The following is a 21,747-nucleotide window of genomic DNA, read 5'->3' on the forward strand; positions in this document are numbered from 1 at the left end:
TTTCGTTTTCCATATATTATGTTAATAACATCTCATGTCTTTTCCGACTTTATTTCATATAAATATTTATTTTAAAAAAAGTAGGTTATCCTTATTTTTGTCTATTATTCTCTCCTTGTCGGTTTCAGAGACGTTTTTCCATTTTGACTTTTGTTGGTTTTTTAGTAGGAAATTGTCGAGAAATTTTACCATTTTTTTTATAAATGTCCATTGATAACATGAAATTTGTAGGAAACTATACTCCCAATGAGGCCATAAACCCTATTTGATTTTGGAAAATGGTGACAAAAAAAATTAATTTTTGGCCCACCTTTCTCAACCGTTCCTATATCTGAAATTTAATTTTAATTAAATATATAGTCAAACACGTTGTAGTACAGGTAACATGCCTAGCTGGATGATATTTGACTCCATTTTAGACATCTAGACTTTGTGACCCATTTGGTACCCAAACCACCAATGGCAATTATTCATATTTTTAGGCCCCTAAAGATCAATTTTTCCAAAAATTTTATTTCCAAAACATACCCTAATTCGTTTACTCTTTTAATCTATATTAAATGGATTTTAAAAATTAGTGAAATTTTAAACTCTCTTTCAATCCTTCTAACTTTAAAAAAAAAAAATTCAAAAATATTTTTATTATTAATATTATATTTTAAAAATACTCCTAGAATGGTAAAAGTAACATCAAAATAAATGATATTTCATAAATTATTTATAAACATTTTAATATTATTTTGAAAAATTTACTAGTATTTTTAAATTTTAGTAGATAAAAATATTTTTGAATTTTTTTAAAAAAATTTAACGGCATTATTGAAACTTTTGAAAGGGTAAATACATTTTTTAAATCATTTTTAAAGTTGAAAATTATTTTTTAAACAAAATAGTAATTTTATTTTAAATTTAAAAATAGTTTTTTATCTTTTAAAAATTTGAAGATATTATTAAAAAAATTTTAAAAATTTCGAACAAGAGCACAAAGAGAGTTATTATTATTATTAGTTTAGACTTTTATTTATCAAAAATCATGATTTTTTAATAACACTTGAACAATTAAAAATAATAAAAAACAATTTTTAAACAATTGAAAATAATAAAATAATTATCAATGGAGCTCATGTCTTGTTCCATTGGTTATTTAATAATCTTTTGCCCATTTCAGAAGGTATGCGTTGTTTCCCAATCAATTAATTCTATATAATACTTTAAAAAGAAATATATTTCACATAACATTAATATTAATAATAAATATTATTATATTTTAATTTTATAAATAAAATAAATAAAAAAACTCTAATTAAATTGAATCACGCCCATTCTAAAATAAGTCAAAATCTAATTAAATATATCAAATAAATTATTTCTAATTAAAATAAAATTTCATATATGTTTTTTTTTTTCATTTTGATGTCATTAATTTATTTTTTACATTATCGCATCACAACTAATTAAAAAAAGAAAAGAATTCATTTTTCTTGGAGCCAATTAACTCAAACAATATTTTCAAAGAAAAATAAAAATACTTTTTTTATTCAATTTTGTGAAATATGTATTTATTCACTTTATTTTCTTAAATTTTAAATATTCTTGAATTTCAAATGTTTTTTTATTTAATTACAAAAATTTACATTAAAAAATCTATTTTCATCTTATTTTCAATCTTTTAACTCTGATTTTTTTACAAATAAATTATATCTATTTCAAAATTTAATAATAATTATTTTTTAAATTAAAAAATTCAATATTTTGACTTATGTCTAAATTCAAATATTTGTGAAAAAGGTTCATCCGTATGTGACGTAATAGTTGAAGATAATAGTTTGAATAAAAAAATGTCACATCAACTTTTAATTATTTATAATAAATTAATGAGAAATAACAAAACAACTTTTTATACAAAGTTTAATTGCTAAAAGAATAACATTTAAATAAGTATATACTAAGATAAAATTTTACCTCTAAACTGATTTATTTTTATTAAAATTTTTAAATTCATCAAATTATCTCTCAAATGTAAATAAAAATAAAAGATTTTATTCAAAAATTCATTAAAAAACATTCTCATCCTAAAATTGAGGTATCTTACAAAATTATAAGATTTCATATAATAAAAATGCTATTATAATACAAAATTAGTGGATAAATTAAATTTTTATTATAATACAAAATTAGTGGATAAATTAACAAAAAAAAAAAAAACAATAATAGAAATTAAAAAGAGGTAAAAACTTTAGAGTAAAATTTAAAAGGTAATAATTTTAAATGTTATTTGACTTTAAAACGTCAAAGAAGTCAAAACTTAACGTGAAATGAGCTTAACATTTGTCCACCCTCCGAAATATTCAAAGTAACCTAAAAGTATCTAAAATGAACGTGAATGTATCTAGGCAAGCCTAAAGCACATAACCCAGCCCTTGAAGCTACGTGAGTGTCTTAAAATTACCCAAACGTCCTTTGAAATCAAAACCTAACTCAAAATGACATTAAAATGTATAGAGCAACACTAGAAACCTACCAACTAATCAAACGTGGTTAAAAAGTGTGTTTAGGAAACCTTAATGCACCGTCACTGCTCACCTCTAGTCACCATTACTTACTACCACTTCGACAACGCCTTACAATAATTGGCTGTAACGACGTGATCATATATTTTAAATATAAATGCAAGGTTATTAATTAATAACCAATGGAGTTTTAATTTTAAACATTTCTTAATAAGTTTTTAAATTGTAAAAAATATGTCAACAAATAATTTAAAAGAAAAATTAAAATTCAATTTTAAGTAAAGACTTGTTACAGAGAAAAGGTGGAAGGATAAATTTGTAATTTTAAATGATAAATAAATAAATAAGAGAGGGTGGGAAAGATTCAAACAAATGAAAAATAAATAAATAAATAAATAAATAAATGAGAAGAGTAATCGATGACAGATCATCAAGGAAAGAAGACGTGGACCAACCAAAACCAAAGTCGTCTGGGGCCCACCACCACCACTACCACCAAAATATCCACTTAATATAACCTATCTTCCTCTAAACCCCTCTTATTAAAAATAAATAAATAAATAAACCAAAACAGAGAGAAAAAAAAGAAGAAGAAGCCATTGAGCCCTCCGACGAGGCCACTGGACCTCCGTTCATCCCCGGCCACGGGGCTCTGTCGGGGATTCCACCCAAACCCACATCCACCATGTCCGAATCCTACGCGCCTCCGCCACCGCCCCGCAAGCCAAGGTTCGTCCCGACGGCTCTGTACAAGCAGCGATCCTGGTCGCCGGACGCATCAAGAGAGGAGGCGTGGCAGAGGCAGAAGGGGAGAAGCAAGAAAGGAAGAAGCCGGAGCGTGACGGCGGAGGATCTGGACGAGTTAAAGGCCTGTCTCGAGTTGGGTTTCGAGTTCGACTCGTCCGAGTTAGACACCCGACTCACCAATACCTTACCGGCTTTGGAACTGTATCACGCCGTTAACAAAAGCTACTCCGATTCCATCTCCAAGTCCACCGCTACGACGGCGGTTTCATCTCCCGACCGCGATTCCGTCAATTCTCCTTCCCCTCTCGGCAGCCCCCTTGCCATCCTCGGCTCCTCCGGTAGCCTTCAATTTCATGCTTTATTTTTATTTATATTTAATTGTAGAAATGAATCTAACCGAATTTGTTTGATGGAAATGAACAGGAAAAAATCCACAGGCGGTGAAGACAAAGCTCCGACAGTGGGCTCAAGTGGTGGCCTGTTCGGTCAGAAACTCCTCAACCTAAGTCCGGTTAATTCTAAACTAAACCATAGTTAGTCAAAAGAAAAATGGACGTCACCGTTCACCCACCACCGCCAGTATGATTACTGTTTGAATTATGAGTACAATTTTGGTGATTGTTTTTGTTTTAGAGGAGTTTTATATAATATATAATTATTATATGCAAAAATGGAAGGACAAAAAGAAAAGGAAAAAGAAAAGGAAGAAGAAAACAGTGGTGGGTGTTATTTTGTGTTTGAACTTTTTTGTTTTTTACTAGGTTTATGTTTGAATTCTGTTGTAAAAAGGTCAAAACTTTGGTGGGTGTCCTTTTTTCTTGGATATGATTTCATCTTCTTCCAGGTTCTTCAAACACTTTTGGTAACTGATTGTTGATTTAGGTTTGATGCTCCAATTATCTCAAAGTTTGTTCTACCATGTTTGCTTTCGGCTCAACAAATATGGAAAAAATCAATATATGTATCTTTGTTCGGCCCATGGTCTCTTTTTCTAGCTATGTCTCGAGTGATAGATGTAGCCTAAGATTCAAAAATAAGGATTTGAAACTTGGATTCTGGGTTTAAGGTTTAAGGTTTAAGGTGTGAGATCCCACGATCTCATATTGGTTGGGAGGAAAACGAAACATCCTTGGTAAGGATGTGTAAATCTTTCCCTAGCCGACGCGTTTTAAACCATTGAGGGGAAGCTTGAAAAGGAAAACTCAAAAAAGACAATATGTCTGCTAGTGGTGGGCCTTGGTTGTTACATAATAACATGATCACATTACTTATTTCTCGCTTTTGAGAATGAAGACTATCCCTATATACTAACATGGGTCTTTTCAGCATGTTATCTTCACTTACATGCTTATTAAGAAAATTTCCTAACCGTCATCCAACATAGGTGATAGGATTGCTCTAAGCAAAACATGTTTAGCTTTGGAATTTATGTGATTGAGCCATTGAAAAAGAAAGTGCATTTTGTCGTATGAGATGTTGAAGAATGTCAGAGGGTTGTCATGTGTCAATTCCAAATTTTAAATCTTGATTGGAAATTTGGGTATTGAGGTGTTACAAATGGTATTAGATCGGGATCTCTCCTAATAAGATGTGGTTTCGAGGATGAACCAGTGCGAAATGATGTGTTCTTGCTAGAGTCTACAATTATGAAGTCGGGACATCCAACTACTGATGTTCCATCTATAGTGTAGATATATTCGAATAAGATATTGCTACAATCTACATTTTCACTATGATCAATATCCATAAAACATAACAGAACTACTTTGTCATTGTCATAATGAAATGAAGTATTAGATGTACCTCTCAAATATCTTAGTAGTCACTCCACAGCAGAACTACTTTGTCATTGTCATAATGAAATGAAGTATTAGATGTACCTCTCAAATATCTTAGTAGTCACTCCACAGCTTCCCAATGTTCTTTCCTCGAGTTTTCCATGTGTTATTTCACGTCTAGTGCATACCATAACATACATCAATCTCCCAATTACATAAGTGTATGGAACAAATGTCATGTGCTCACACGCCTTAATTGTCTCGGGAGATTGCCCTTATGACAATTTAACACGATTTGTCAAAGGGTTAGTCTTGAGTTTAGTATAGTTCATTCTAAATTTGGACAATATCTTCTCGATGTACTACTCTGGGGATAGATTTAGTGTCCCTATGACAATTTAACACGATTTGTCAGAGGAGTAGTCTTGAGTAGTCTTGAGTTTAGCTGTTATTCATTATAAATTTGGACATCTTCTCAATGCACTACTCTAGTAGATAGATTTAATGTGTCAATAGATCTATATTGAGAAATCCTAGCCCAAGAATCTCTTTTGCTGCACCCAAATCTTTCGTCTCATATATCGAACAAATGCTTGCCTTGAAGTTGTTTTATATCCCTCCTATTGAACCATGTAATCAATATATTATGCAAATACAAGATTAATGGGAATCAATGCATTTCGTGTTGATTTTTTTACTCCTGTGAAAACCGCTCTCCCATGTGAAGAAGTTAAACTTCTTATACCACTGTTTTGGTGTTTGTTTACACCAAGCATTCTTGGCTTGGAACTACAAACCCTCCCCATTGATGCATATAAGTCTCTTCATCTAGATCTACGTAAAAACACTGCTTTTACATCAATTTGCTCAAGATGCAAATTCTCTTATGCAACAATACGAGTATTAGAATTCAGATAATAGTTAATTTTACCATATGAGAATATTTCATCACAATCAATATATATATATATATATTTTTTTGAATGTTCTTTAACTACTAATCGATCCTTGAACCTTCTTTTGTCATTTAGTTCGGCCTCGATTATGAATCATTACTTGTTTAAGAAAACTCTATTTCTTATATGTAACTCAGTCAACGCCTATGTGTTATTTTTTTCAAGTGAGTTCGTCTCATCATCCATAACATGCTCACTTGGCCAAATCCTTGTACACAACAGTTTTATCATATGACACGTTACAATATCTTAGAATTGTTTGTTTTCCTCGTCTCAAAACTTGTATCCAAATATGTCAAAACCATAACCTATGAAATAGCACTTCACAGCCTTAGCATCAAGTTCATCTCTCTTCTCTAGATCAACATGAATGTATGAAGTGCAACCAAAATGTCTTTGACAACCTAAAATGAACCATCGTATTCTTTATCCACTCATTCAATGTTCTGTTCATTCTTTTAACAATATCATTTTGTCTTACTGTATCGAGAACTATTCGTTTGATTTCCTCAGTTGCACAAAATGTTTTGAATTTTGACTTGTCATACTCTTATCCATCGTCAAACCTTAGATTTTCAACTTAACTTCTATTTTTTTTAAGGTGGCCAATATGGGACGGGAGAATGTCATATAAGGAAACCATGACCGGTTGAACCTAAGAACCCTCATCAGCGCCTGAATATGCAAACCCCTAATCACAAATGCTAAACCCCCCCCCCCCCCCCCCCCCCCCCCCCCGAATCAATTTGATTTCACCCCAAGGGGAAATAAGACTTGACTTACCTTATTGATCAAATACAAGAAAACTTCTATGAGATTTGAATAACTCCACAAGCAAGATTTATTATATCAAGCTTGAATGATTCTAAATATGCAATCTAAATTATATAGAATTGCAAAGAAACTTAGCCGTCGGCTAAAATAAAGCACAAGAATAGTATCCCAAGATACGGGTAAAGATGACATCAAAATCAATGTTTTAATTTCATCTTCAAAATTAATTTGCGCGTAACTCTATCGATTTTACAATCATATCGAATTCTTTTATTTGATCTACAACTGATCCACATTCAGACATCTGTAAATTGATTAGTCTATGCATCGACTATAGCTTGTTTATAGTCTATGACTTTTCATACATATTTTACAACGCCTTCAAACAGATCCGACGTTGTCTTCTCCTTGACGATGTTGATTGCCACATTTTTTTGTCAACATTAACTGAATAAACCCTAGAGCCTTCAATCCTTGAGCTTTCGCTCCTCCATGGTTATGGAATCCGACTTCACCTCGGACAAGGGTTCTTGAAGATCTCTCTAGTACAAATAATCTTCAATCTAATCTTGCAGAAATCGCAATCATATCTAGCAAAGTTCTCGATTTCGATCTTTAAGCTTTCCATCTTCACATATCGTGGTAAATCTCTCCAAACTTTGATACCAATTTTTAAGATCACATAACTCACATACTCAATTTAGATGAAGAATACGAAAAACAAGAGAGAACAAGTGCCCTTGTCACTCGTTAAAGTGCATGGTGTTCCATAACTAGAGAAAACATGATTCTTTAAGAATCGATAACAATCAGCATGCCACAACACGTCGTTACTTCCTAATGTATCGACGTTTCATATTTGACAATACACATCAAAGCCAACGTTACAAATGTGTGCGTACTTTCATTTGTCACCTATCACGTTATAATTTCAGATAGAGCTAATCACATTGTAACTCGCTTAGACCTTAAATACAATCGCTAAACATTTAATATCTCGAAATTAAGCGGTTCTGAAAGCACTTCTAATCACTCGAAGAACTCTCTCCGCAACTTCTTCTCCAAATTGCAACGGCATCGTTTTGCTTAGATCCATTTCGATTGCCTTCTTCTTAATCATAAGATCTCTCTTCTCCAACAAACTCCTTTCATTACCATCTTCAATCTCCCTTCCTCCATTACTACACAACTCCATCCATATCCTCAACACCTCCTTCGAGATCGGACCGATTTCCTCACGGATAATCTCTTCCACACGCCCCGACTCGCTCTCCTCGCACTTCACACTCACTAGAATTCCCGTCGACGAAACAACTTTTCGAAAGAAGAGTGACGACGAGAAGTACGGGCTTACTTCCGACACGGCATCGAGTCGGCGTCGATACTTCTCGAGCTCAGTCTCCTCGTAGAAAGTTGTGAGGTAGTCGGGACGGAGGACGATATCGACTCGAGGGATCAAATCGAGGAAGAAAATTAGAAAAGTAGGGCTGCATTGAACTAACTCGAATTGGAAATGAGGAATGTCGTTTGTGGTTTTCAGGTAGCCGGCGATGTTGGTTATGTTGAACGCGCCGCCGTGTGGTTGCTTTAAGTGTAACCAACTTGCAATCACGAAATCAATCTGAAATTCCGAGAAAGTTGGAACAATTTAATTAAAATTCTTTTTTTAATTACAACCAAAATAAAGTTACCGGCGACGGTGGAAGGGCAGATCGGATGAGGAGAGTGCCCTGTGAAGTGCCGGTTTGGTTCTGATAATACTCTACATCTGACGGAACCGTCGACGGAAGTAGATGCTCTCCGACCCCATCATCGACGGCTTGGATTAAATCCACCATCAGATCTCTGTGCGCAGCCGTCAGATGCGGAAACTCCATCAGCTTCGACGCCGGCCGACCACTCCCCATCGCCGCGGACGGCAGCTCCGCCTTGATTACTTGCCGTGTTCTTCTTCTTCCTCCTCCGAAACGCAGTGGTGGAAGACAATAACAAGCTCTTGGGACCAGCGTCAAGGTTGTCAGAGCCATTTGTGGCCTCTCATTGCTTCATTATCTTTTATTTATTTATTTTATTTTTTATTCATAAAAAAAATATCTTTTAATCATTTTCATTTTTAAATTATTTATAAAAAGGAATGAAACACATTTATAATTATTTTTTAAATTTATTTATACAATTTTATTAAAATCTTTTTTTTAGCATAGTTGTTAATATTAAATATTAAAAATACAAAATATATATACTAAAAATTTCATTTTAATCTATGGGTGAGTAGTTAAAACGTCCCATTATTAAATTATTTTAAAATTTATTACAAAATAAGCTTAAATACCTAAAATTTAAGTTAGAATTAATTTAAAATATTTTAATATTGACGTAAAAAAAGTAAAATAGTCAATAATTAATTATTTAATATTAACTAATGTAAGAATTATTTTTTAAATAATTTATTTATATTCGTAAATACAATTATTTGATTATATTATATTTTTAATTATTCATTTTTTTGGAATTTTTTTTTTCTAGACGCAATGAACAAAATTTTAAACTAAACGGAGTTGTGGGGCCCGAAGAAACCTAACTGAGCAGATATTTTCGTTATCCCTAATCCAATCCGAGCTATCCCATCTTCGACACAGGGATGAAAATAAGATGCCAAACATGGCGTTGATGGTTTATCCATCTGCAAAAGCTTTCAGTCTTCCGCCGCCGGTGGAATCCCGTTTCAGAGAATTAGTGATAAGGAACGCAGCGTCGAACATGGCGGAGAATGTGCCGATCCGGCCGGGATCGTCGTCGAAGCTGAAGGAGTTTCCGCATCTGTCGGCTTCTCACAGAGCTCTGATGACTGATCTCGTCGGCGCTGCTGAATCTCGACTCGAAGATCATCTTCTTCCTTGCACTCTTCCTCCTGATGTTGAATACTTCCAGAATCAGAACGGGACTTCGCAAGGCGCTCTTCTCATCAGATCTGGCTCGCCGGACTCTTCTGTATGTGTCTCTATGTCTCTGTCTCTTAAGAAATTTAGATAATCGAACTGTTTCGAGTGTACTCTGATCTGCTTCCAATTTTAGCGTTCCGGAATTGAGGATTTAAATTTTAAATTTCTTTCATAGTCTACGGATCGATTAGATATAAAATTGATTGTTTATGCATCTGTTAAATACTTTTTGAATCCAAATTTATCATATCTCCAACGCTTAGCATGTTAGATACCACGGATTATTGAGTTATTACATTAATCAAAATCTCTAGCGATATGTAATTGTTTTGTTAAGCATTTGAACTAAAATTCTAATGTAAGTGTTTCTAACAAATCAAGAGTATGAGATAATTGTGAAAATTTTGTAGCAGCAGAACCAAATTCAAACTAACAAATTGGTAATGAGATTGTGTTCGTTATTTAATCTATGTTTCTTAACTTTTGTGTTAGATTAATTTCATATTGGGAAGTTGGTTGCATAGCCAGCTACCAACAGGAGCATCATTAAACATAGCAAGCCTTTCTGCCTACTTGAGGCCATCAACTGATGCTCCAAACTTCCTCATAGAATTCATTCAAAGCTCTCCAACCTCCCTCATTCTCATTCTGGATCTACCTCCCAGAAAGGATCTGGTGCTCAATCCAGACTACCTTCAATTGTTCTATGAAGATACAGGATTAGACAAATACCGTAAAGCAATCGAAGAACTCCCTGAAGTACGACCATATGCCATGTCCTCTCTTTTCTTCCGCTCCTTAGTTTCCCCAACTTCCATAATTGTCCGTGTCGATACGGAATCGGGAGGACCCGAACGCATGGAGGAGATTATAGCAAACCATGTCGGTCCGGTTGCAAGAGATGTGATTCGGGTGTGGCTGGATAAATGTGCTTGCAAGGAGAGAGGGGTTGGAGAGATGGAAAGAGGTAATATTGAGAAGAGGGATGAGTTGGTTAAGAAGAAAACCATTGATATAGACTTGGGTTCTAGTTTGCCAAGATTGTTTGGCCAGGAAATAGCAGATAGAGTAGTGGCAGCCATCCAACGAATCTTTGAAGCATGAAATGGTTTTGCTTTGCTTGTTGGTTGTAAATGTATAATGTATTATTTAGATCCTTAATGAAGTTAATTTCATTTATGATTTTAGCTTGGTTCTTATGATAAATATATCTAAGGTCTTATTTGTTTCATAGATTTGTATCTACTAAGTAAGTTGTTTTTATGTATCATGTTGGAGGGATGAAAAGATTATAAGACTAAGTATTTAGAATAATAAGAAGATTCTTTACAGACGGCAAGAAATATGTCTTTCCATACCATTTTGGAATAACATTTTAAAAACAATTCCATAAAAGGAAAGAGGAAAATGACCCACTTAAAAAATGCATACTTTCTTCAACCCCCCTCTCTTCCCTCTCATTTATTTTCGGGTTTCCCACTCTCTCCTCCCCTTTCAATTCTTTCTCTCTAATTTTCCCTAGCCCTAAATCCATTTTAGATCCATTTTCTTTGAATGGAGATTTGGGTTTTTCCTTCCTTTCTACGGACGGTTTCAAACTCAAGCCATTTTTTAAGTGATCGACAACGACCACAACAACGGCGGTAGAGGCGGCGGCGAAGATCATGACCGGAACGCGGAGGATTGGGATTGGCCGGCTGTGCAATCGCACAACCAGAATGAACTGGACTGCAGAGGAGCTGGCTTCTCGGTCCGGCGGAGGGGAAGAAGAATACATACGTTGACCTAGGTTGCGTAATCGTGTCGAAGAAGGCTCTGAAATAGGATTACCGGTGGAAATAAGATGTGACCTTCCTATTTTATTTCTTGACCGACGCATGGTATGTCTCCCTTATAAAAGATTTTATATTTTAATCATTTTTTTTTTTTATTCTGTTGTTTTAATGCATGTTACTCTGTGGTTGTTGATAGACGTAGACAGGGGCTTTTGATTTTGATGCATTACTCTTGAATTTGATTCTTTTATATAACTAAAGAATACCTTTAAATGTAGTTATGTAAAATAGAGTTAAGGATCATTTAAATGGAGGAGTTCATTGTTGTAGAATACCTTTCACTTCAGTGTTAAGAGGGTATGTGTGGATTGCGGTAAGAAATGAAGGAGAAATCAGGACCATTAGCTCATTATACTATTGGCTATTTGGATGAGAAGCATAGATATAGACACGAGACAGATTGATAAACAAGGACACAACAATATGTTTTTAATATCTAGAACACATTCTAAATTACCATAACTGAGTGATTAAGCAATTGGGAGTTGCTTCGAGCGGTGGAGAGGGGTGGAAGGAAAATGATTGAAAGTGAGAGATTGATAAGAAATGAATGATTAAAGTGGATAATCATAATAATGTTGAAAACCTTAAACTTTTAAGTGGGGATTTGATATAATTTAGTTGAAAAGGAAAGAGAGTTTTGTGGGATATTAAGTAAGATGGTTGGGGAGAAGAATAATAATGGCAGAATTTAGTTTAGGGGATTGATATATTTTCCTTTGCGCCAGAGTTTGGTGTAACGTATTGATGTTCCTTCGATTTGAGAGTTCTATTTATTGTCAAGCTTTTCTTATTTTCTAATGTTTTCTATGTTGAGAGATTTGTTAAATGTGTCGAAGAAAGAGAGACTCTGTAGGTTTTGTATGTTTTAATTCCATTGCAATTATACTGACAGTGTAATCTGAAAGGTCTGAATTTTAAATGTGATAGGAAGTATACACGTCTGGAGAAAGGAAATTTGGGCTTTTGGTAGTGTGGCAGTGTCTCCTTTAGGCTGTATGTCAAGTTGGAGATGGAAAAAAAAGTACCCAATTTTTCAATAATAAAGTTGTACAACAAGCTGCTTTCCATTACCGCTAAAGAATTCTAAGGATTCAAATATGCTTTTGCAGATACTCACATTTTGCTTCTACAAAGAATTCTAAACCCTTCACAATATGGTAACAAGTCTCTAATGTAAGTGTTTCTAACCAATCAAGAGCATGAGATAATTGTGAAAAATTTGTGGCAGCAGATCCAAATTCAAACTAACAAATTGGTAATGAGATTGTGTTTATTATTTAATCTATGTTTCTTAACTTTTGTGTTAGATTAATTTCATATTGGGAAGTTGGTTGCATAGCAAGCTACCAACAGGAGCATCATTAAACATAGCAAGCCTTTCTGCCCACTTGAGGCCATCAACTGATGCTCCAAACTTCGTCATAGAATTCATTCAAAGCTCTCCAACCTCCCTCATTCTCATTCTGGATCTACCTCCCAGAAAGGATCTGGTGCTCAATCCAGACTACCTTCAATTGTTCTATGCAGATACAGGATTAGACAAATACCGTAAAGCAATAGAATAACTCCCTGAAGTACGACCATATGTTATGTCCTCTCTTTTCTCTCGCTCCTTATTTTCTCCAACTTCCATAATTGTCCGCGTCGATACGGAATCGGGAGGACCCGAACGCATGGAGGAGATTATAGCAAACCATGTCGGTCCCGTTGCAAGAGATGCGATTCGGGTGTGGCTGGATGAATGTGCTTGCAAGGAGAGAGGGGTCGGAGAGATGGAGAGAGGTAATATTGAGAAAAGGGGTGAGTTGGTTAAGAAGAAAACCATTGCTACAGACTTGGGTTCTAGTTTGCCAAGATTGTATGGTCAGGAAATAGCAGATAGAGTAATGGCAGCCATCCAAAAGGGATGAGTTTGCTTTGCTTGTTACTTGTAAATGTATAAGTTAATTTCATTTATGATTTTAGCTGGGTTCTTATGAATGAATATTTGACCAAATATATTTATTTGTTTCTAAGCTCTTATTTGTTTCATAGATTCGTATCTACTATGTAAGTGGTCGATGTTTTTATGTATCATGTTGAAGGGGATGAAAAGGTTCTAAGACTATGTATTTAATATACACTCCGGAAATCATTGACTCTTTCTATAGGCAAAATTTTAAACTCAAAGCACAACAAGATTTTTCATGGAACAAACTTGCAAGAACAAACTTACAAGTTGTTGAGGTTCCTCAGGTTCCTAAAATGGTATCTAGACTTGAGTAATTGAACCAAAGGAATAGTGACCAAAGTAATTGAACCAACTTGAGTAATTGAACCAAAGGAATAGTGACCAAAGTAATTGAACCAACTTCGAACTTCGACCTGATTCGATATTTTTTTATTCGATATTTTTAAATACTTAAACCATGTTTAACATTTTCTCAAATAAAGACAATGCCCCATGTACATATGACGGCTTCAGCTAAGAAATGGAATCAAGTCATTTGAGTTTGATTTTCGTATTTAAGTTGCAATTTTTATGTAATGATAGGTCAACAATGTTTTTCATTGTTGTTAACATGTCATTTTTATGATTCTATTATTATGTTTGAAAATAAATTTATGAACTTTTTACGTTCGTGACAATGTTTAAAATAAATTATTTCAATACGATAAATTTTCCATATTTTATTATATAATTATTTTATGTGATTCTAATTTTTCTCCTTCACTAACTCTAAGAAGTCTGAAAACTTCATTTTAAGAAAATTAAGAAAACAATTAAAAAAAAATTAATATGCACTAATATAATTAAGTAATTTAATGAATTTGACAAATTATAAATAAATTAAATTAGATATAAAGAAAACCGTAATTATTTATGCATAATATATGTTTACATAAAAATATTTATCAGCTTTCTATAATTTAATCCTTGATAATTTTTTAAAAAGGAATGTTATTATTATTTTTTATCCTAAAATAGTAAAATATAAATAATAAATAATAAATAAATACAATAAAAGTGCAAGATAATAAATTAAAATCTCAAAATTCAGTAACTTCCAACGAAACACAAATACCATAACAAATTCAGTTCATGAATTTACGGTGGCACACATTAAGTGCATAATATTAACTATTCTCTAAAATATTAATTATTTTAATTAAAATCCAATTTTATGGCAACTATTAATTATTTTAATTAAAATCCAATTTTATGGCAACTAATTTATGAAATTAGTTTTTTCTTATTTTAGGGACATTTTGTTAGACTTCTAATTTTTTTTCAATTAAATAATGAATTCAACCAAAATTATTCAGATGGTTCAATTATTTATTCAAATTATTGTTTTTAATAAAAATAAAATATTAATTCTTAAAATATCTTTTTATTTCTGACTCAAAGAAGTTGATAACCCAACTAAAAATTATACTGGAGATGGGTTGATCCAATTTTTTAAACATCTCAAACAAATGTAAATTTGGGGTTCAAACTTTCAGTTATCCATTAGAATATAAAGAACGAATAAAACGATAGCTGGATGAAAGTGATCTCGACTCGTGATCGAGTAGGGGAGCCAGTTGATACAAAAGAAAAAAAAAAGGAGCATTTAATAAGAGGAATGTGGGTTTTGAAAATATAGAGAATGGAGGGTAAGTTATTTGTTGATGGTTACCAAATATAGAGAGTGTGGATGGATAAGGGGTTGAAATGGTTGTGTATAGGTCGTAGGCGTAAGAAGAGCGATGGAATTTGGGCGTGTCCAGAAGTCTTCTTACAAATGAGTGCAGCACGCGCAGGATCTTTGGTCGCTACTACAGCTCACTCTCCACCCACCTTCCAAACAACCTAAATTCTTCTTCCCCCTCTTCGATTCCTTCTTCTGCTACTCAATTATTCGCTACAAATTCTGAATGCCACCACATTTTGCGACCGCCTCAACCTCTTCAATCGCCGGATTGGGGTTCCATTCCTGCTGGGAAACCGTTTTCGTGCTTGATCTCTTCATCGGAATTCTATGTCTCTCAATTTTGCATCGTTTTTTGTTTCTGGGTCTTCAGGTTTGTTTTTCTGCTCCGCTTGGTGTTTTTCTTGGCTCTCGAGTTGCTGGAATTATCTTTTTTTGTTTTCAATTTTGTTGATCTTTCTGCTATGGATCATCACCTTTGTACATGTTGTGTAGGGTTTTGAACCTCTTGAATGTTTGTCTCTGAATGGTTCATGATTGTTCAATTGCTTTTGATTTTGTTTCTGGTTCTGCTAGTTTGATTTATCTTGGCATCTAATAGAAGCTTGGGTTTGTGATTTACTCATCGATTTCATCGTCATTTTACATCGTTTGTTTATCCCCCTTTCCTTAAATGGATGTTTACTCCGTATATATTCTGTCATGATTTCATATTTATACATTAACTACGATGAAAGTAAGATTTTCCCCTCTATACAATAATAGAATGCCTGTGACTTATGTTTTGATTGAATTTATTGAATTTCATAGGTGTCATTTTCTTAAATGCTGCATTATTCTGGAGATAAGAAGGAAGAAATGAAGATGAAGAACAAATACAGGAAATCAACTACTTTACGTTGCGATGCAGGGAGCATACGTTTGATATCTGTGGTAATAGGGAGTCTAATGGGGTGTATTCTTCTGCTACAATTATATTCTCCTATAAGCCGCAAGGATACGTTTATAGGTCAGGATATCCAACTTCGGACAAGTCATCGCCTGTACTTTCGTGAACTTGAAGAGGTGGAAGAGGAGAAGATTCAAATTCCCCCACCAAGGGGTAAGAGATCACCACGTGCAGCAAAGCGAAGACCGAAGAGAACAACCACACTGATTGATGAATTTCTTGATGAAGATTCACCACTTAGGCACAAATTCTTTCCTGATCGTAAAACTTCTGTTGATCCAACGATTACAGGAAACGATAGTATGTTCTATTATCCAGGGAGAGTTTGGCTGGATACTGAAGGGAATCCCATCCAAGCTCATGGAGGTGGCGTTTTATACGATGAAATATCTGAAACATACTATTGGTATGGAGAGTATAAAGATGGCCCCACCTACCATGCTCATAAAAAGGGAGCTGCACGGGTAAAATCATCTATACTCTGCCTTTCTGGACCTTCATTTTCTGTAATGTTAGTCTAATGCTTCCACTGGTAAAAAAATTCCGATCACATAAACTGTTGGCGTGCATCTATATGAATTTGTTTGGAAACAACACAGTTTGATTAGTGCCTCAGACTTTTTTCTTTCTTATCCATTATTAATAGTATTTTCTTCTTTAGTATAGAAACTTATAATGTCAATTATTGCTCCATGGTGCTTTTATCTGACTTTTATGTTCTTAATACGATGTATATCAGCTTGAGTGATTGTCATATGTTGAATTCCTTCTAGTTCACCACTTTTACCATACTCCAGTCTTGATAAGGTCCTACCCAACTTGTGAATCTTATTAGTTTTTGAGATGGTATGTAATGCTTGAGAGGTTACGTTAAGATCTTGGAGGATGACAGTGAGAAGAAATTTCAATGCGGAGGAAGTGAATGCACTTTGCTGTCTTTTGGAATTGATGGAGAGCATGTTGATTTTGAGATAGTAGGTTAAGATGGAATTTAGATAAAATAGGTTTTTTTTTGGTTAAATGTTTTGTTGAAGAATCAGTTGATGATCCTACTCGTCGTATAAGTCCCTATAAATGATTTGTGGAAGTCAAAGAGTCTAAAGAAAGGTGAATACCCTAATCTCGTTGGCTTTCGGAAAGCATAAATACAGCTGATAGACTTTATACAACACATCAAGAAGTTACCAGAAAATCAAGATCTTCAACCGACTTGGATAAATAAAGGGGAACTTTTACTAGAAAATGAATCCTTCCCTTTCAAAATTGTTTAATTCCTTTCAAAGCTAAATTGACTGAAAAGAGGGCCAACGTGGCGTTAACCCAACTTCCCAACTCTCTTTCTAAGCCCATGGCCATTAGAGGACAAGACGTCTGTGGGTGATTAGAGTCAGAGAAACACCAGGAAAGATGCAACTTTTTTTCTTTTTTTTTGAACCAGAAATGAAACTTATCATTGAAGAGATGAAAAGAGATTAATGCTCAAAGGATACAAACACCTAATGGTGTGAAGATAAACACAGTTACAAAGGATTAAATCAGAAAAACCACCAAAGAGTTGGAAAGAGAACACCAAATAGAGGCTTTTAGATGAGCTGACTCAAATTGATCTAACCAAGAACAATGTCTATCTTAAAAAATCCTCTGATTTCATTACAACCAAAGTTCTGAAATCGAAACCTTTTCTGCATTGACCCAAAGCAAATGAGAGCCCAAGCGCAAAGAGAGGGACCCAAAAGAATCCGAAGAACATTGCTTTTGGCATGGGAACAGAAAAACCCCTGCAAATTGAAAACTATGAACAATTTGAACCAGCAAGCTTGAGAGAAAGTGCATTACAAAAAAATTTGGTTGAGAGATTCCCTTGTTTTGTGTCCCCATATCAGCCTACAAATATCCTCAGGCAGGGTTGCCTTTACAGCAGTTGGGTAATGAAAAGGAGATTTACTACAACAATTTACCAACTTTTCTAAGTACCAAATTCTGTTATCCGAAGACAAATGACATACACGAGAATGCAGTTCTTGTGTTCATTTCAAATTTTTTTTTTTTTAATCCTGAAATGGTTTTGCCAACGTTTAGGGACTATTCCTTTCTCATCTGCATTCCAACAATCCCCCAACTGCTCTATGTCTGCTGATGACATTTTGAGTTGCTAAGTTTAGAAACTGGACATAACTTTCTTTATCTTCAAACGGTCTCTCCAGTCAAACACTGTCCTCACTCGAAGTTGACATACAGTCCAGACCTTGAGGAAACAAATCTAGATCAGGATCTCTAGTATTAAATTTCTCTGAAGGCACGTCAATGTTTGTCTCAAAGTACGCATATTTGGAGAAGATAACACCTGTTTCCTTTTGCATTCTAGCGATGAGGCCTACTATTTCTTCCAGTATCAATTTTTTTGGAAGCAGTTTCAATTTTTGTCTTCTCCTTTAAGCCGTTTTACCTTGAGTTGCTGTCCCCATCTAATGTTTATTTCAACTGTAAATCTTATGATGAATGGGGAGGTCCAGTCCCTTAGAATCTCTTAGTCCATCTATATCAAAAATAGCTTGGAAAACCTTAGTGCCTGATGAAAAAGGCTATGTTCTGTTCTTAGGTGCTGCATAATTTTAATATTTTTATATTCCTGAGATTCGCGTTTACTTCTTTTGATTAAAGTGAAAAATGGGACTGTAGAGCCTGAATATATTTATGTGGCTGCATTAGCTTTGTCCATATTCCCATGTGAGCCCCTGAAATTGGCTTCTAGGTCTGTTTTGTTAACCCATGGATCTATGAATTTTCTGTTTCTGTCACTTGTATTTTATCAATATGATTTTTCTGTTTCTGTACTTTTCTTCTCATGCTGAAGTTTCAGTTGCAGCTTTGGCTTGGGACTAAGTTTAAGGTTGTTTCCCCTTGATTTTTCTTAGTTATGCACGCTAAGAATGGACACTAGTGACTAGTTAATGAACGAATGAAAAGAAAAATTCTTCAATATAATTTGCTTTTGTAGAATCAAAAATCTTAATATTGTAATAAATGAAAGACATTTCCCTTGCATTTCGATTGGGAGTTTATCTTTAATAGGGCTCTTCATGAAATTGTAAGCTTTGAGTTGAGTGATAGTGTCAATCATCTTTCAAGGGATTTCAGTTGCTTGTTTGGCTTCTCAAGTTCTATTTGTGTTGCATTATCTAGGAAAGGATTTTGCATCTTTTTGGTAGTCTAAACTGCATACATAATCAAATACTCTCTTGCAACTAGTTGACTCAATCATGATACTTAAGAGTTTGGCAAAACTGAGTTTCCTTTCAGTCTAATGGATGAGCCACTTGAGGAGTTGGAGTTTCCATAGATTTTTTTTGGATTTTGAAAATCTCGAATGTCATCAAGAGGTCTACTTTGGACGTTTCTCTTTTAGGTATGATTTATCTTTATATGCATAATAGTAGTACGGGAAGAGGATTAAAATAGAAAAGGAAAATTGTTAGGGAGGGAAGAGAATAAATTAAAGGAGTATTAAAGAAGTGCATATGCGCATCAAAATTTATTTACAGTTGATAGAAAAATATTAAACAGAGTTTATCGAGATTTGAGGCTAAAGTTGGCACTTCCCATTAGGGATATGGTTAGCTTGATGATTATAGGCTCAAGAACTCAGACACCCTTCTCTTTATGATTCTAGAGGGACGTCCATTTAAAATAGACACGAAGGTTCTATGACTATACATCGTTAAGCCTTTCCCGGACGTTTTTCCTTGAAAGAAACAATCAAATCTTTAACAACGAAGAAAAGTCCTTTGATTGGGTTATAGAATCTTGTATGCTTTTAGTTCTTTCTTGGCGTAAAAACAAAGCCAAAAAAATTGTAACTTGTCCGAACCAAACGCTTCTTTGGGTCCACCTCCCACCTCCTATACTGAAGTTGAAGAGTCTTTTAGGTTAACTCCATCTTGAATCTGTGTCCCCCAAGTTCTAGAGACCACAATTTGAGATGGAACCCGAGCTACTCGGTGTATATCAACTTCACGCTTAGCTATTCAACTTTTGTGGTCATCAATATTGGTTGTTACTATCTTCATTCAACAGAACATGCTATGGAGTAGTTCCTTCGGGTCTTCTTTCAAGATTAAGGTGAAGATTTTGTAGAAATTTTCAGTCGAAGGTGTTTTTTTAGGGAAATGGCTCAAAAAGAACCCCTAGAGCTGTGCTAAAAAAGAACCATCAATTTTTTATTTGCTTTAAGATCGAGTAGTGCTGTGCTGTTTTAGCTTTAATTTTACTACATTTTCCACTTTTGTTCATGTGATGAAGGTTCACTGCTATTTTCTCTCTTCTTTGTCACTAGAATCATTTATTCTCAACGTGCGCAACAAATTAGCCTTCGAAACTTGACTAAAACATTTTGATGTTCTTATGATTAGGTCGACATTATAGGAGTTGGTTGCTACTCCTCCAAAGACTTGTGGACTTGGAAAAACGAAGGCATTGTTTTGACAGCGGAAGAAACAAATGAGACCCATGATCTTCACAAATCCAATGTACTCGAGAGGCCGAAAGTAATCTATAATTCAAAGACTGGAAAATACGTAATGTGGATGCATGTCGATGATGCGAACTATACGAAAGCTTCTGTGGGTATCGCCATCAGTGATTACCCGACCGGCCCATTCGATTATCTTTACAGCAAAAGACCCCATGGGTTTGACAGTAGAGATATGACAATCTTCAAAGATGATGATGGTACAGCCTATCTCGTTTACTCATCTGTAGACAATAGTGAACTTCATATAGGACCTCTCACCGAAGATTATCTCGATGTGACCAACGTTGCAAGAAGGATTCTCATCGGCCAGCATCGGGAAGCGCCAGCTTTGTTCAAACACCAGGGAACTTACTACATGATCACATCAGGGTGCACGGGATGGGCACCAAATGAGGCATTGACACACGCAGCAGAGTCGATCATGGGTCCATGGGAGACAATGGAAAACCCGTGTATAGGAGGAAACAAGATGTTTCGACTAGCTACATTCTTTTCTCAGAGCACATTTGTTCTTCCCCTACCTTCATATCCCAGCTTGTTTATTTTCATGGCAGACCGATGGAATCCCGCCAACCTTAGAGACTCGAGGTACATTTGGTTGCCATTGATGGTCGGAGGACTTGTCGATGAACCACTCGACTACAATTTTGGGTTCCCTTTGTGGTCAAGAGTGTCTATATATTGGCATAGAAAGTGGAAGCTTCCTAAGGGCTGGAATCCGTTGAAATGACACGAATTGTTCTTTCGATCGACCCCGCTCAATGTACCATACAAAGAAAGGTCGTTGTTTGATTCTTTCAGTGTCCCCATAGTTTTCCTTACCAAGTCAATAATGTTTAACTTAGTTCATATTATAGGCACAGAATTTTCAACCCATGAGTGAACTTATTATACCTTTTGATTAATAATCATTATATTAGGTTTTAAATTTCAATCTTCTCTTTCCCTTCTCAAATTCATATGATAGATAATATTCGCTCATACTTGAGATACATGTACCGATCTTCCAAATAAATTTAACTCTCGTCACTTTTTATAATAGTCTAAG

The 21,747-nt window shown here is 34.6% G+C and overlaps 4 protein-coding genes and 1 pseudogene across 4 annotated transcripts; 4 read left to right on the forward strand and 1 right to left on the reverse strand.

Annotated features, from left to right (window-relative positions):
• The first annotated feature begins 3,078 nt into the window (after positions 1-3,078).
• On the forward strand, positions 3,079-4,111 carry LOC111794695 (uncharacterized). Its single transcript, XM_023676804.2, has 2 exons — positions 3,079-3,595; positions 3,681-4,111. The coding sequence occupies exons 1-2, from the start codon at positions 3,196-3,198 to the stop codon at positions 3,761-3,763; spliced, it is 483 nt and encodes a 160-aa protein (XP_023532572.1). The 5' UTR covers positions 3,079-3,195; the 3' UTR covers positions 3,764-4,111.
• Positions 4,112-7,491: 3,380 nt separating this feature from the next.
• On the reverse strand, positions 7,492-8,807 carry LOC111796165 (red chlorophyll catabolite reductase). The gene is made up of 2 exons (XM_023678888.2): positions 8,457-8,807; positions 7,492-8,386 (listed from the first exon to the last, which is right to left on the reverse strand). The coding sequence occupies exons 1-2, from the start codon at positions 8,790-8,792 to the stop codon at positions 7,769-7,771; spliced, it is 954 nt and encodes a 317-aa protein (XP_023534656.1). The 5' UTR covers positions 8,793-8,807; the 3' UTR covers positions 7,492-7,768.
• Positions 8,808-9,364: 557 nt separating this feature from the next.
• On the forward strand, positions 9,365-10,894 carry LOC111796166 (red chlorophyll catabolite reductase-like). Its single transcript, XM_023678889.2, has 2 exons — positions 9,365-9,756; positions 10,200-10,894. The coding sequence occupies exons 1-2, from the start codon at positions 9,418-9,420 to the stop codon at positions 10,809-10,811; spliced, it is 951 nt and encodes a 316-aa protein (XP_023534657.2). The 5' UTR covers positions 9,365-9,417; the 3' UTR covers positions 10,812-10,894.
• A 1,805-nt stretch (positions 10,895-12,699) lies between these two features.
• On the forward strand, positions 12,700-13,576 carry LOC111785012 (red chlorophyll catabolite reductase, chloroplastic-like; annotated as a pseudogene).
• A 1,604-nt stretch (positions 13,577-15,180) lies between these two features.
• LOC111796164 (uncharacterized) lies at positions 15,181-21,633 on the forward strand. The gene is made up of 3 exons (XM_087123875.1): positions 15,181-15,592; positions 16,030-16,632; positions 20,578-21,633. The coding sequence occupies exons 2-3, from the start codon at positions 16,045-16,047 to the stop codon at positions 21,427-21,429; spliced, it is 1,440 nt and encodes a 479-aa protein (XP_086980001.1). The 5' UTR covers positions 15,181-15,592; positions 16,030-16,044; the 3' UTR covers positions 21,430-21,633.
• Positions 21,634-21,747: the final 114 nt, after the last annotated feature.

This window comes from Cucurbita pepo, chromosome 5 (genome assembly GCF_057944985.1).
Source record: "Cucurbita pepo subsp. pepo isolate OVF chromosome 5, ASM5794498v1, whole genome shotgun sequence".
NCBI classification, from domain to species: Eukaryota; Viridiplantae; Streptophyta; class Magnoliopsida; order Cucurbitales; family Cucurbitaceae; genus Cucurbita; species Cucurbita pepo.

Excerpts from the sequence above, each read along its gene's own strand:
- LOC111794695 (XM_023676804.2), top strand. The coding sequence starts at position 3,196 with ATGTCCGAATCCTACGCGCCTCCGCCACCGCCCCGCAAGCCAAGGTTC. Across the intron at positions 3,596-3,680 it reads TGCCATCCTCGGCTCCTCCG|GAAAAAATCCACAGGCGGTG; the intron begins GTAGCCTTCAAT and ends GGAAATGAACAG.
- LOC111796165 (XM_023678888.2), bottom strand. The coding sequence starts at position 8,792 with ATGGCTCTGACAACCTTGACGCTGGTCCCAAGAGCTTGTTATTGTCTT. Across the intron at positions 8,387-8,456 it reads CTGCCCTTCCACCGTCGCCG|ATTGATTTCGTGATTGCAAG; the intron begins GTAACTTTATTT and ends TCGGAATTTCAG.
- LOC111796166 (XM_023678889.2), top strand. The coding sequence starts at position 9,418 with ATGCCAAACATGGCGTTGATGGTTTATCCATCTGCAAAAGCTTTCAGT. Across the intron at positions 9,757-10,199 it reads CTGGCTCGCCGGACTCTTCT|ATTAATTTCATATTGGGAAG; the intron begins GTATGTGTCTCT and ends CTTTTGTGTTAG.
- LOC111796164 (XM_087123875.1), top strand. The coding sequence starts at position 16,045 with ATGCTGCATTATTCTGGAGATAAGAAGGAAGAAATGAAGATGAAGAAC. Across the intron at positions 16,633-20,577 it reads ATAAAAAGGGAGCTGCACGG|GTCGACATTATAGGAGTTGG; the intron begins GTAAAATCATCT and ends TCTTATGATTAG.